The sequence below is a fragment of the Agelaius phoeniceus genome, chromosome 16 (genome assembly GCF_051311805.1).
Source record: "Agelaius phoeniceus isolate bAgePho1 chromosome 16, bAgePho1.hap1, whole genome shotgun sequence".
Lineage (NCBI taxonomy): Eukaryota > Metazoa > Chordata > Aves > Passeriformes > Icteridae > Agelaius > Agelaius phoeniceus.
This window is the reverse complement of record NC_135280.1, coordinates 6923280-6936327: the sequence shown is the minus strand read 5'-3', so window position 1 is coordinate 6936327 and position 13048 is coordinate 6923280. Positions and strand designations below refer to the sequence as shown.

Sequence of the window (13048 nt, the reverse complement as noted above, 5' to 3'; positions counted from 1 at the left end):
TTAAAATGCTGTGTTCTTGCTGGAGCATTTGAGAGCAGCAATTAACTGATGGTTTCTGCTGCCAAAGAGCTGATAGACAATGGCTGGTGAGCTCTTGAGGATGAACATTTTTGAAATAGCCAAGTTCCACTTCAGTTCTCAAGCCCCAAGAAATTTGGATAATGGAAATTGTGGATTAGGCTAACATTTCTAAAAACATTACAGTTAATTCCTGCTTTATATTTGAAGGATATTAAATAGTAAACTGGGGTTTGTTTGGTGTTTTAAAAGTAGGGTTGCAGAAAGCAAGTGGGGTATGTAGAAGTTATGTAAAAACTAATTTGCTTCCATCCTCCAAGGAGGCTTCTTTAGCTCATACCAGTTCAGTTCCTCTGGACTGCAAGCAGCCAGGGCCTTAAGTTTCCAATTTGTATTTCAGTGCCTCTTATGCAGAGCTGCTTGGAACAGGTTTGAAGTAGATGATTCCAGACACCCCTTCCAATCTAAGTTATTTCTACATGCAGAGTCAGTTCCTTTGCATTTTGAGCACAGAAAGATTCCCCAAAGATTAGCATTGACTGTACTCAGTGAAAATGTGATTAGTGTTGGATACAGTGCAGGTGCAGCACTGAGCAGAGGCAGCTTTTGACCACTGCAGCTTGACAATAAAGAATTCTATGAACTCTGGAACAAAGATGAGTTTTCTAGCAGTTTGACCTATAACTGCAATTTCTCATGAAAGCTTTTTCTCTTCTATTGGACTAACTGTAAGGTTTTTTAATCTCATTTCTATACACCATAGTAAAAAAAAACCCAATATTTTTAAATTGTTGTAAAGATAATATTTTATTATATGTGAGGCTTTTCAGTTATCAAATAATTTGAGACCTTCTGTGTTTTGTTGTCTTCATTGCTGTTGCCTTCAAGCAACTTTATTCTTCAGGCTTTTAGCATTCTCTCAAATGAAATAAGTTCTGAAGTTATTCTAGAGACAATGGGGAGTAGTATTTATTTCTTCTTGCCAGTAATGCTTTGCATATCCTTTCTGAGAAAAGCCACTCTAAAATAGTTCTGAGAGTGCCCAGTGCTGTGCTGCTCTTTTGCAGGTCCCTGGGTGTGACGCTGTGGGAGCTGTTTGAGAATGGTGCTCAGCCTTACTCAGACTTCTCTGACAGGGAGGTCCTAACCCATGTCATCAAGGAGAAGCAGGTTAAGCCCTTCAAGCCACGTCTGGAGCAGCCATACTCTGATAGATGGTAAACTTTAAGTGTTTCTATTTATTCATCAAGCTGCTGAAGAAGTTTCTGAAATGACTCAGTTCTCTTAAACACATTGAAATGGCTACCTGGAAACTCAGCAAACAAACCCTAGGTAAAGGGAGTAAAGGGACGTGCTGGAGACAGAAGTTCTGCCAGTGATACTGGTACTCTGAGGCTTGTTAGGTATCTGAATTCTATAAATCCCTTTTCAGTGTGAAACCTATTGAAAATGTTTTTATTTGTGTAGGTATGAAGTTCTGCAGTTCTGTTGGCTGCCTCCAGAAAAGAGACCGACGGCAGAAGAAGTGCACAGACTCCTAACTTACCTCCGCATGCAGAGCCAAAGGGACTCAGAGATTGATTTTGAACAGCAGTGGAATGCTCTGAAACCAAACACCTCAAACAGAGAAGCAAGTAATTCTGCATTCCCAATCTTGGATCACTTCACAGGAGACAGACTTGGCCACGAGCTGGAGGAGGTTCTGACTGTAACTGAAACAAGCCATGGGCTGAGCTTTGAATACATCTGGGAGGCAGCTAAACACGATCACTTTGATGAATGTGGTCATGTGAATCCTGATGAAGCCATGAACTACACAAGTATTTTCTATCCAGTGGAGGTTTTTGAGAGGTCACTTTCAGAGCAAGGACCAGGAGCACAGGATGGAAGTGGTCAAGAGGCATCACTTGCTGTCCCTGGGGTGTTACCTGTGTTTGATGCACACAAACTTTCTGTTGGAAATGACTACTATATCCAGTTAGAGGAAAAAGGAAGTGGCTGCAGCATGAATTTTGATAACCAATCAGTTGTATTAACCACAGAAGTTGATCATCAAGAAGCTGTACAAGAAAAAAGTTCTCATTTCACGGTTCTCAGGGATCTTGATGTTGAAGAATCTAGTACCGATGGGGACTTCTTCCACTACAATACAGATCCTAAAGAGGAATTTTTGACTGCTGCCAATAGTCCAGAAAGTCCTTTCCAGAGTATATTTAATGACATTGATAGAGCAGAAGAATTGACAAATAGAAAAATACTTGGGTTTGCTGAAACAAATGATTCTCCTAAAGACTTTAAACCAGCTGTTTTGAACTCAAACACAGATGCTAGAAAGGCAGTAGGCTCTTCTGAGAAGGAGCATTCTAATCAAGCTTCTGAAAATGAAACTGTTTCCTTATGTGAAAATATCTCTAACCAGTCGGAGCTGGTAACTTTAGAAGAACTTTCTGATAACTTCTTATTTCTTCAAGAGAAAAACTTATTAACAGGGTTATTGCCTAAAAAAAACAGCAGTGATTTTGGGCAGTACTCAGATGATGTTCTAAAAAGTATATTAGAAACCTCAAAAAGAAACTCTGTAGAGCCTGAGCCTGTGCTGGCTGAAAATGCACAGGTCTTTTCTTTAATACACGAAAGTCTTAGAACAGTGAAAGATGAAAATTTTAACCCAGTGACAATGAGTAAAGATCCCAGTTCCCCGTCTCAGACTCCTGTAGAAATGCAGGCATCCTCTAGTCCACCCACAGCACATAATTCATCAGATAACTGTGCAAATCTTCCTATTTTGAAGGATGAGAAGAAATTTCTAAATGTAGAAGTGAATGAAGTCATGTCCTGTAACACCGATGTTCTCTGTCAAGAAGAGCTATCTTATAATGCCAAAAATAATAATGTTGGAAACAGTCCATACAGTGTTGCTATTGAAACAGATGAGTGTGATGCACAGATGAAACAGGGAATGCTTTTCAAGTCTGATGAAGCAACATTTAACAAAGAAAAATGCAGTGATCAGGAAGATAGGAAAAGAAATGTGCAAGATAGTTCTCCCATATTTAAAAAAAATGAATGTTTATTGGAGGAAATAGAAGAAACATCAAATCATTTTGAGAACTGTAAGGATGTTCCAGAAGAGGTGACCTCAATTTCTGTTGCTGCTTCAGATTGTACCAGTCAGGACAGTCTTTTGGAAGGCAGCCCATCTCCTGTACAAACTGTAGACCAAGCCTTAGAGACACCTGACTCTTTGGATTCTTTAGATGTAAACGAGGTTTTAGAATCTTTACAGTCTCAAAGTCCTCAGAAACTTTTGCCACCAGATAAACCTGCTGACAGTGGCTATGAAACAGAAAACCTGGAATCTCCAGAATGGACTTCCCATGTCCCTGTTGAGGACACTTCCAATGTGGAAACTGCTCTGTGTGTGAATGAGAGCAGTGTCAGTGCTTTGCCTTCTAATCCAGTCATCATTGTGTCAGAAGCAGCAGCTTGTTTGGATGCAGTGAATAGCAATTTTGAAATAACCCCGGTGGTTTTCCTGAGTGGAAATCAAAACTCTTATAGAGACTCAGCCTATTTCTCTGATAATGATTCTGAGCCAGATAAAAAGCCAGAAGAGTCTGTAAATCTGTCCAGAGAGACTGTGTGTGTTATTTCCTCCAACAGAGGGGAGAATCACACTGAAGAGGTTTGTGGTTTTGAAGAGAGACAGCAAATGTGTGATGTGAGGAATTACCAGGGTGATGATAATCAAAACTCGCAACTGGAACTAAACCACAATTTAGAGATCCAAGAGATGGATGAAAGGATGCAGGGGTGTCCTGATGAGTGGGCTGAGGCAGCTCTGACTTCCCTGGAAATAGTGATGGAAGGTAACCTGAGGGATGAAATAAAACTATCTGAGACTTCCCACAAAAGTGTCTCTTGTGTTGGCACTAACACTTCAGAGCTCCTTTCACACAGAGACTTAAAGCCTGTGCACAACATGGCTTTAGATCTGAGTAACAGTGAGAAGTCCTTCTATCACATGGAAGGACAAAAGCTGAAAGAGCCAGATATTGAAGGAAAATACCTCGGCAAACTCAGCGTGGCTGGAATGCTCGATTTAGAGGATGGCGATGATGCAGATGAGGAAGATGAAAACAGTGATTCTGAGGATGACATGAGGACTTTTCATATGCATAGTCTGAGTTCTGACAGTGAAGATGAAACTGTTCATCAAGTACCTGAGATAGTTACTGAAAAAGATGATGGAAAACATTTGAGAAGCTTGTTGAAACTTCCAAAACCTCTTAATGAAAGGCAGCCTGAACTTTGGAAAGATGAGAAAAAGGCTGTAACGTTCTTTGATGATGTGACAGTCTATTTGTTTGATCAGGTACTCTTCTTTTTAATTACTAAGTAAAATTTTTGTTGTCTTGGCTTTCTTTTTTGTTTAAACAAGGAGGAATTGAATAAATTGCTCAATATTTAGAAAACCTTGTTACAAAAGCAGCTTTCTTGTTTTGGCAGACTTACAGCTTGTTCATGATGTGCATTATTTTTTCTTAATATATTAAGGCTATGTAAGAATTTATGTATGTAAAAGAATGATATTTATATATATAAAGAAGAAAGAACTTTGTGACTTGGCTAGGTACAGTTTAGTGCTGCTGGTAGAATAGCTGCACTAATCTGAATTGAAGGAGGATTTTGCTTTGGTTTCCAAAACATGAGTGTCCTTTGCTGTTGGACCCTTGACTGCATGTGCTGAATGAAATAGGTTTTAGTGATGTTTTTCTGCTGTTTATAAGATGTATTTAATTTGAATATGTGAGACAGCATTGCTATAGACAAGATCTAATTATTTTATTTTGACATAATATTGTTGCAGCTTTATAAAAACAGCTTATCTGTTTAATGAGTTTGAAGTCTTTAAGATGCTTTATAGAAGAAAGGAAGAAAGAAAAAAATCAATAATTAAATAAAAAAACCCCCAAAACTCAAACTGAAGCCTAACTCTGAATCTTATGTTAGTTAGCACTAAGGTAAATTTATCTAAGATCATAATCAAAGATGAGAACAGGATTCAGATGGTAATGCTAATTTTTATTAATCCTGTGGGATTCATGTGCAGTGACACAGTGATCTGCTTATAAAATTTAAGGTTACTTTTGTTTCCCTATCAGCTTTATCAATTTTTAACTTCTGTAACTGGATACAGAGGGGATTGTATTTTAGCATTATGGCAACTAAACTAGTCCAGTGAGTTTCAAAGAACAGTCACATTGTCAAGCTTTGGAAATGTTGCTTATGATGACGCACCTAAATCTTATAGTTAACTGTGTTTTGGAATAGAAAACATAGTGATTTATTTGTGTTTAGGCAGCCTGTAGAATAGTAATCCTTTTGTCAGAGTGGAAGGAAAAAATCAGCTGTGTTTAAACTGCTCTTAGTTGTTGAACTCTTTACTTTTTATTACAATAACTGATAAAATGTTGGCTGCTTCCAATACCGGCTGTACAAAGTCTGGCTCTTTATCCTGGACATGATTAGGGGATTAAAAAAAAATAAAATGTTGGGATAAGACTTTATTAAAGAGGAAAAAAACCCATACCCACATTAAGCTGATATGGGAACTGTTTTCAGCTGGAAGGTATTTGTTCCTACAAATATGAAACCATTTTATATAGTAAATAATATTTAAATAGTCGTTTCCTGTGTGCATTTTAGCATAGATTTCATACAGCTTTCTTTAGAAGTACTTGCATGTGCTAATCTGTAACTCAAAGTCTTGTTGTGTTGTTGTAACAGTTTACAGACCTTTTAATTCCATTTGATGGCAGGATGGGGAAGTGTATTTGTGGGTGCTGGCATCTGAAAGCATGGAGACATTGTGTGTAAAAATAGTTCAAAAAGTGACTTTGTTTGCATTAGGAAACACCAACGAAGGAGCTGGGAAGCCGTGGGATAGACGTGAACGGGGAAGGTGCTGGCAGCTCTCCTGTTCCATCTTCCAGCCCTGGTTACTTAAACAGATTTGCAAATTCAGAAAGCTCAACAGATGAAGAAGGTACATGAATATATTTATACACAGCAGGGGCCGAGACTGTTTGATGCAGAGCTTTTTATGAGAAGTCATTAAACTCTATGTGATCTGTAAATTCACCGGACCATGTTGGCTTCAGTCTTGCATCCTAAGCACACACTGCAGCTGGGCTCAGATTCCCTTGTTCCTGAGGAGCAAAGCTGGGATGTGATACTGGTTCTTTATGCATTGGTGTGTCCAGGGTTGCCTGAGAGGCAGCCAAACTGAGTGACAAATCTTTGTGGCTCCCTGGGCTAGAGCCCTGCCCAGGGACACAGGCTTTGTTTGGGGTTAATGCAATCTTCCAGTCTACTTGTACAGTTCTGGGGGACCTTACATGACATAACTGTAATGCTGCTTTTTTCTTCTTTCTTACTTTTTTTTTTTTTTCTTTCCCTCCCCAAGGTGGGGGTTTTGAGTGGGATGATGACTTCTCCTCTCCAGAGCCATCCTTTATGTCCAAGGCAGCTAACAGTCTCATTGGTTCTAAAGCACCCCTGCAGCCATCAAAGTACTTCTCTCCACCTCCACCGTCCCGGACTCTTGATCAGAACTGGTCACATTCATCCCCTTATTCCAGATTCTCCATCTCTCCTGCAAACATGGCAAGCTTTTCTCTTACACATCTTACAGATTCAGATATAGAGCAAGGAGGTAAGTGATTTAGTTATAATAATTACTTTAAAGATACAAATTAAAAGCGTTATGTAAAGAGAAAGGAACAGACACAACAAGTCTTGTTCTATTTAAATACCAAATGTAGAAGGACATTTTTAACACTATGACAGTTTAGTCTGATCTTGTGTTTCAGTTAAGACATAGTTTTCCATGGAGATTGAGATTATTTGTGTCCAAGTTGGTACAAAATTGTGGTAGAACAACCTGTGGAACATTTACAGAACAAGCTCTCAGTTTTTGTGTTAAAAACCCAAGTGCTGTATTTGGATAAATGAACTCTCTGCAATCCTGCAGCACTGCTGTTGCACCTGCCACACTATGGCAGTTATTAATTCTGGTTATTGCACTCTCTTAAGTCACAATTGTGTTTTCATTGCACAGGATGAGGATGCCAGGAACATAATGTTTCTGCTATTATTGTGTAAGCTTATTTTACAGTTTAGTTTTCTTTTCATATTGCTTTTTAGACATTGCATTCTTGACATTCTCTCGAGAACTGCAGCATGTTTTCTAGAGCTGTGAATAGATAGCTTTTGTTAGGAGAGCCAAACAATCCATTCAGAGCAATATTGAGTACTAGCAGTGTTTATTAACAAGCCTTCTTGTCAGTAACAAAAAACTTTTTTAACCTTTGATATGTTTTTGAGGGTTAAGAGGAGCAAAAATAAGCACACTTGAATTGGTCTAGCATATTATTCTTGATAACACATTGTATTATTAAAAATAAATATTACTGATAGCAGAGCCTTGCTTATGGTCAGTGTCTATAAATATGTAATCAGTGTTATATAGAGTTGTATTGTTCTTTTATTGTGCTTATTGATTAGATAATATTTGCTGCTTAGTAACTTACAGATAAGAGAGAGTATTTTGGAGATCCTATGTTGCCTCATGTGTCCTAAGAAGTGACATTGAGCTGTGTGATTGAGGCAGATGTCTATGAATAAATGAACCAAATGTTTACAGTAGTTAAAAGTGTAGGGAAAAATTAACCAAAACTTGGAAGGGCAAAGCAGCAGAATGCCAAGTTCTAGCATGAGTCTTACAAAGAAGTGAGGGTTGTGCAGAAGAATCTCACTGTATCTTATGACCTTTCCTTTACTAATAGGAAGCAGTGAAGATGGAGAAAAAGATTAAATCAATTTAAACGTGCTTGGACTCCATACATAAAACACATAGACTTTGTGTTTGAAACTTCTTTATCTAAACTCTGGATCCTCCTGGAGTAACACAGGTAATCAAGAAGTACTGAGAAATGGAAGTAAACACTGAAAGCAATGTTAAATCAGGACATTAATTTGAATGTGTATTTAACTTTGTAATGTATTTTTAAATCAGTGCAATTTTGCTTTTCATTGAAAGACGATTCTGCCGCTGTTTTCAAGTACTTGAAGTATTTTTCAGATAACTTAAACAAGTAAAGCAATTACACTACAGTCTGGTTTATGTATGAGATTGTATAATATTCTTTTTCTATTTTTCCATGTAGTTCATTATCTATTTGAACATTACACCTGTTGTAGAATTGTGTATACCTGTCCTGTGCAACAGGTGGCTGTGTTGATGGAACTGTTTGAATGATAGTTGATCAGTAGTGAGCCATATTTATTCAAAAAGATATCACTACATATTACTTTGCTTATTACAATTGCACTATGGATTATTCTTCCTTTATTTCCTGATGATGTACAGAATCAAAATCTTAGATCTTTCAAGGAAAACAAGACAAGTTGAATTGGCCCAGTTATCCAGTTTAATTTGTCCTTTTTGTAGCCTTTTGCTATGCACGGTACTCGTAAAACGTACATAACTTCTGAGTATTATGTTAGACTTGCTGAAATCTTATATTCAGTACCATTTCTAAAATGATAATGGTTATAGAATGGTCGTTAGTGTTCATGTTTTATAGGAAACTGGAAAAGAATATATGCTATACTCTGGAATTTTTAGATGAAAGAGATAATGTCTCTTAATTCCTACATATGATCCTACTGACTGCTTAAACTGTAATAGCATCTGACTATATCAAAGTTAAGGGCCTTCCAGTTTTTACTACAATTTCTGCCTTGGAGAAAGAAGAGGGAAAATTGGTTGTACAAAACTCTGGAATTTATGAATCTTACATAAAGACTAATTTCAATAGACTGGATTTGGGTACACTTGGCCCTTTAGTTGTACATTCTGTGAATTTTGAAGCTCATTCTTCTGCTGACTGCAGATCTGGGCTCCATTCAGAGGCCTGTGGTAAATCTACCTCTTGGTGATGTTATGACAATTAAGATTTTGATTAATGGTTAATGCCCAGTTCTGCACCCGTTATAGGGCCAGATCCATTTTAAGATGTCTGCAGAGCTCCATGGTACATCTTGAAATGCATTCTGAACAAAGGCTGCAGTACAATAGGTTTGCTCTGAAGCCTGTAGGGAAGGGAAGACAGTGGGGGGCTTAACCATCCTACTCTACCATGCATTTAGCTGATTTAATCCTCTAAACTATCCTTAATTATTACTCCAAAGTAAGTTCACTTGAGAAACAAATCCCTGACTTCTTGGAATGCCTTATGCAGTTCAGATCTGTAGGAAACACTGATAGAAGCAGTTTACCTGGCTTTGTATTTGTTTACTTGTACTAAAATACAAATGCACTGAAATGTGAAGTACTTTGTATTTTAGTGGCTGCTTTGGCAGGGCTTGAGGTAATGGTGATCCAAGTGCTCTGTGTCCAGATCCAGTCGCCAGAGAATTTTCATCATATGGAGATGGGAGGACTAGATATTTTCAGATGTTTGTTTTCTTTTTTTGTATACCTCTGTGTTAATTTTGATTTTTAAGTATGTTTTAAAGATGACAAGAATATGTTAACTGTTTTTTTTCCAATGTTATTTAGCCCTTAAACCAGAATGGCTTCCATACTGATTAAAAGGGAATGATTTAGTTAATAATGTTGTTTGAAGTTGCCAATGAATTGAGATATCTTTTTCTGATGAGGCACTCAGGTTCAGAGTTAGTCAGAACTGTCCTTCAGTATGAAGTGAGGAACTGAATTTTCCTATGGACCTTTCCCAAAACATTATTTAGAAGGCAAAGTCAAGTAGTTCTTAATACAGGCTTACAGTATGTACTGTAGAGGGTTTAAGGAAGCTGTGCGCTACTGAAAATATTTTAAAATGTTGGTAATAGACCTTGTGCACAAACTATTGCTTAGAAACTCCATCATTCCAACATTACACTCCTTGATACAGCTAGATTTAGGGTACCTCATCTGTCTTTAAATTTTCACCATAGTAAGAATGAAACTCCATAATGGTCTGCAGGGAACATGTGGGCTTGTCTGCCTTACGTGGTGAAAACCTTGTCAGACCTGGAGTTCAGCCTTAATTTTGAATCATTTTATTTAAAAAATAATTCTGGGTTAAATAAAAGCTTATGCTCCAGAATGTTGTCATTTGGTTGTGCATTTTGTTCCTTGTAATTCTGGAAAATCAGATGTTTATCTTGCACATCAGGAGTTTCCTTTGCTTGATGGAAATCTAAGATTTTTATTCTTACCCGGGTTTAAAGAAAAGCTTACACAGGAAGTAAAAGTTTACTCCTTTGTCCAAATGGACTCACTGCTAATGAATTGCCAAAGGAGCATTTTTCCAAAATGAGATGTGTATGATATTAAGCAAGGTAATGTCCTTTTTAGCTGTACAATGAAGAGAAATAAATATTTAAAGTTAACTCAGATCACTTAAACATAAATTTTAATTTCAGTAATCCAGTAGGCTGGATTGCAATAATATAAACTATCTTTGGGGTAAAAAAATAACACTTAAAGATCTGATCAACTACTAGCAATACTTAAATATCTGCCTGGCAGTTAAGTGGCACAATGAAGATGAATCAGTAATTCCAACATGTTACATTATAATGAGGGGATTTGTTCCAAATCATTCATTACACTCTATGTGATTTCTTGCACTAGCTACTTAAGCCTGGTCTCCATTTTAGAAGTACATGTATCTATTTTCAATGGTTTATTATGAGGACTGGTTACAGCTTAATTCCTTCTCTAGTAGAATACCTGGATTGTTTGAATAATGAAGGCATTGTCTCAATTTGGCTACTAAAGGTATTTAAAAGATCTGATTTTTCCCACCTAAAGAAGTTTGTTTGAACATTAGGATCTGTAGTGAGAAGCCAAGAGAGCAACAAGTGTGTCCAGTTTCAGTGGGAACACCTGTACTCTCCCAAAAGCCCCAGCTGCAGATACACTGTGTATAACTGCATTTATGGAAATTGCCATTTTCATGGAAATGAGCAGATTTAAATGTTTTTTCATATCCTTGTTGATGCACTAATGAAAGCCATTTAAGCCTCATTCTTTTTATCAGTATTTTTAGCAGATTTTTATGTAATAATCTTTCATGAGGAGGCTGGTTGGTAGAAAGACTTTTTTTTTTTACAATTAAGCACTATCCTAAAATGTCAGCATTGTCAGGTGTCAGTGACTTGGCTATTTGTGTTGGAGTTGGTGAAAGGTGGAATTCAAGTACATTAGCCTTATAAGAAATAGCCTTAAATAAGAATGGATTTACTTCAAAAAAATTACTTCAGCTTTAAGTCATACCATGTTAATGGTTTTGGTACAAAATGGGAAGAAATCTAGAGGAGAGTCAAACATCATATAAACTTATTGAAAATAAGTATTTGTAATACCAGCAGCCTGTTTTTCAGAAACTTGAATATGACTTACAGTTAGTTTTGTTTATGAAATTGTTTGAACTTGCACAGATGTAGGTGTAACTTAAATGATAAATGGTACTGATGTGTGTGTATATATAATGTTCAATTCTATTTGTAAATGAGAAACTATGTAACAAAATCATAGGTATGAGGTTTTCCTATTGTAATTTAATACAGGTATGAGGTTTATGGCAATATATCATAGTTAATGAAATTTCAGGTCAAAATGTCTTTAAATTGTGTACATTTTTAAATTGTAATTTCTACTGTATATTGATTATCATGCATAGTGTGATTCAAGAAACTGCTTGTAATTTAAAAATATTTAATATTAAAAATAAAATACAGTTATATATTTATAATCTCTTTGTCTGTTTGTTCATTTTTAAACAGATCCCAGCAGTGTAGTTCTACTGTAAGATATATTTATTAGTCTCCTGAGGTTGAGAAAGTTCCAAAAGTTCAAAGCCACAGTCCCAGCAGATGAGCCCACGCTAAATAGCGTAGTCACCTTTAAATTCTGCCAGTATCATCACCCTTGTGAAAATTTCAGGTAAAGTGTGTACACAGTCAGTAGAGAAGCAATAATTAAAACAGAAACAGTGTCATTCTGAATACTGAATTTTGCTTTCAATCATAGAATTAGATATCTGTAGGAATAATGGGGATTTTGAAATTTATAACTTCAGAAAACAGGTTAATGATGTTTTCTCAGTGTTGACTGAATTTCTTCCTAGAAGAGTTGCTTGGTTTTCCTATACAAGTGCATGTGCTGAATGGACCAAAAATCACCAGGTAAATAAATGAAATAAATGCTGGTGTGCCCTGGGAGCTGCCGTGGTGAGATGCTGTGGCTGTTCCAGGCTGGGCAGGAGGAGAGGAGGGTGCTGGTGTTCCCTGCTCCTCGGGAGGGAGGGGATGGCCCGGGGCAGCCCTGGCAGTGGTGATGGAGGCTCTTGAGGAAGCCCCCACCTCTCATGGCAGCTGTTGAGTGCTGGCACATTTGTGACCTGGGAATGAGAAACTGATATCAAGATGACTTCACTTCATTAGGTAAAATATAACTACTGGGCTGAAATTTGACCAAGGCAGTGGTCATTAATGAGAACAGATGCAAAAGATCCCATGGCACTAAATTGGTCACCTTATATAGAACTTATTATCAAAGAATTTGAGAACTTGCAATCTTTATGTGCAGCAAGTTCTCAAAGAGATGGCAGTGCTGTGTCTGTGGGCCTGTGTCACACGGGTGCTGTGACAGCACGCAGAACAGAGCTGGGACAGACCTTGTCCTCCTGCAGCGGGGACACCCCACCTGCTGAGGAGGCCCTGACAGCGCCGAGCCTGCCTCAGTGTCGGTGCCACCCGCACCGCCTCCTCACGCCGTGTGTCCCCCGTGCGTGTCCCCGCCGGCGCTGTCACAGCCCGAGCACGGGCGGGAGCCGTGAGCGAGGCGCTGTGGCCGTGCCCGGCCCCTCGGCGGGGAGTGCGGGTCCCTGCCCGCGGAGGCACCGGAGCTCCCGCCCGCCGGGCCCGCCCCCGCCGCTAAAGCGACGTGTCC

General features: G+C 38.1%; 1 protein-coding gene across 1 annotated transcript in view; it reads left to right on the top strand.

Annotated features, from left to right (window-relative positions):
• LMTK2 (lemur tyrosine kinase 2) overlaps positions 1-11849 on the top strand; it is a 41900-nt gene extending 30051 nt beyond the window's left edge. Inside the window, exons 10-14 of the mRNA XM_054643458.2 lie at positions 1086-1235; positions 1486-4393; positions 5932-6067; positions 6488-6736; positions 7869-11849. Coding sequence (XP_054499433.2) covers positions 1086-1235; positions 1486-4393; positions 5932-6067; positions 6488-6736; positions 7869-7897 — 3472 coding nt within the window. The 3' untranslated portion in view covers positions 7898-11849. The remainder of the gene's footprint in view (positions 1-1085; positions 1236-1485; positions 4394-5931; positions 6068-6487; positions 6737-7868) is intronic.
• The last annotated feature ends 1199 nt before the right edge of the window (positions 11850-13048 follow it).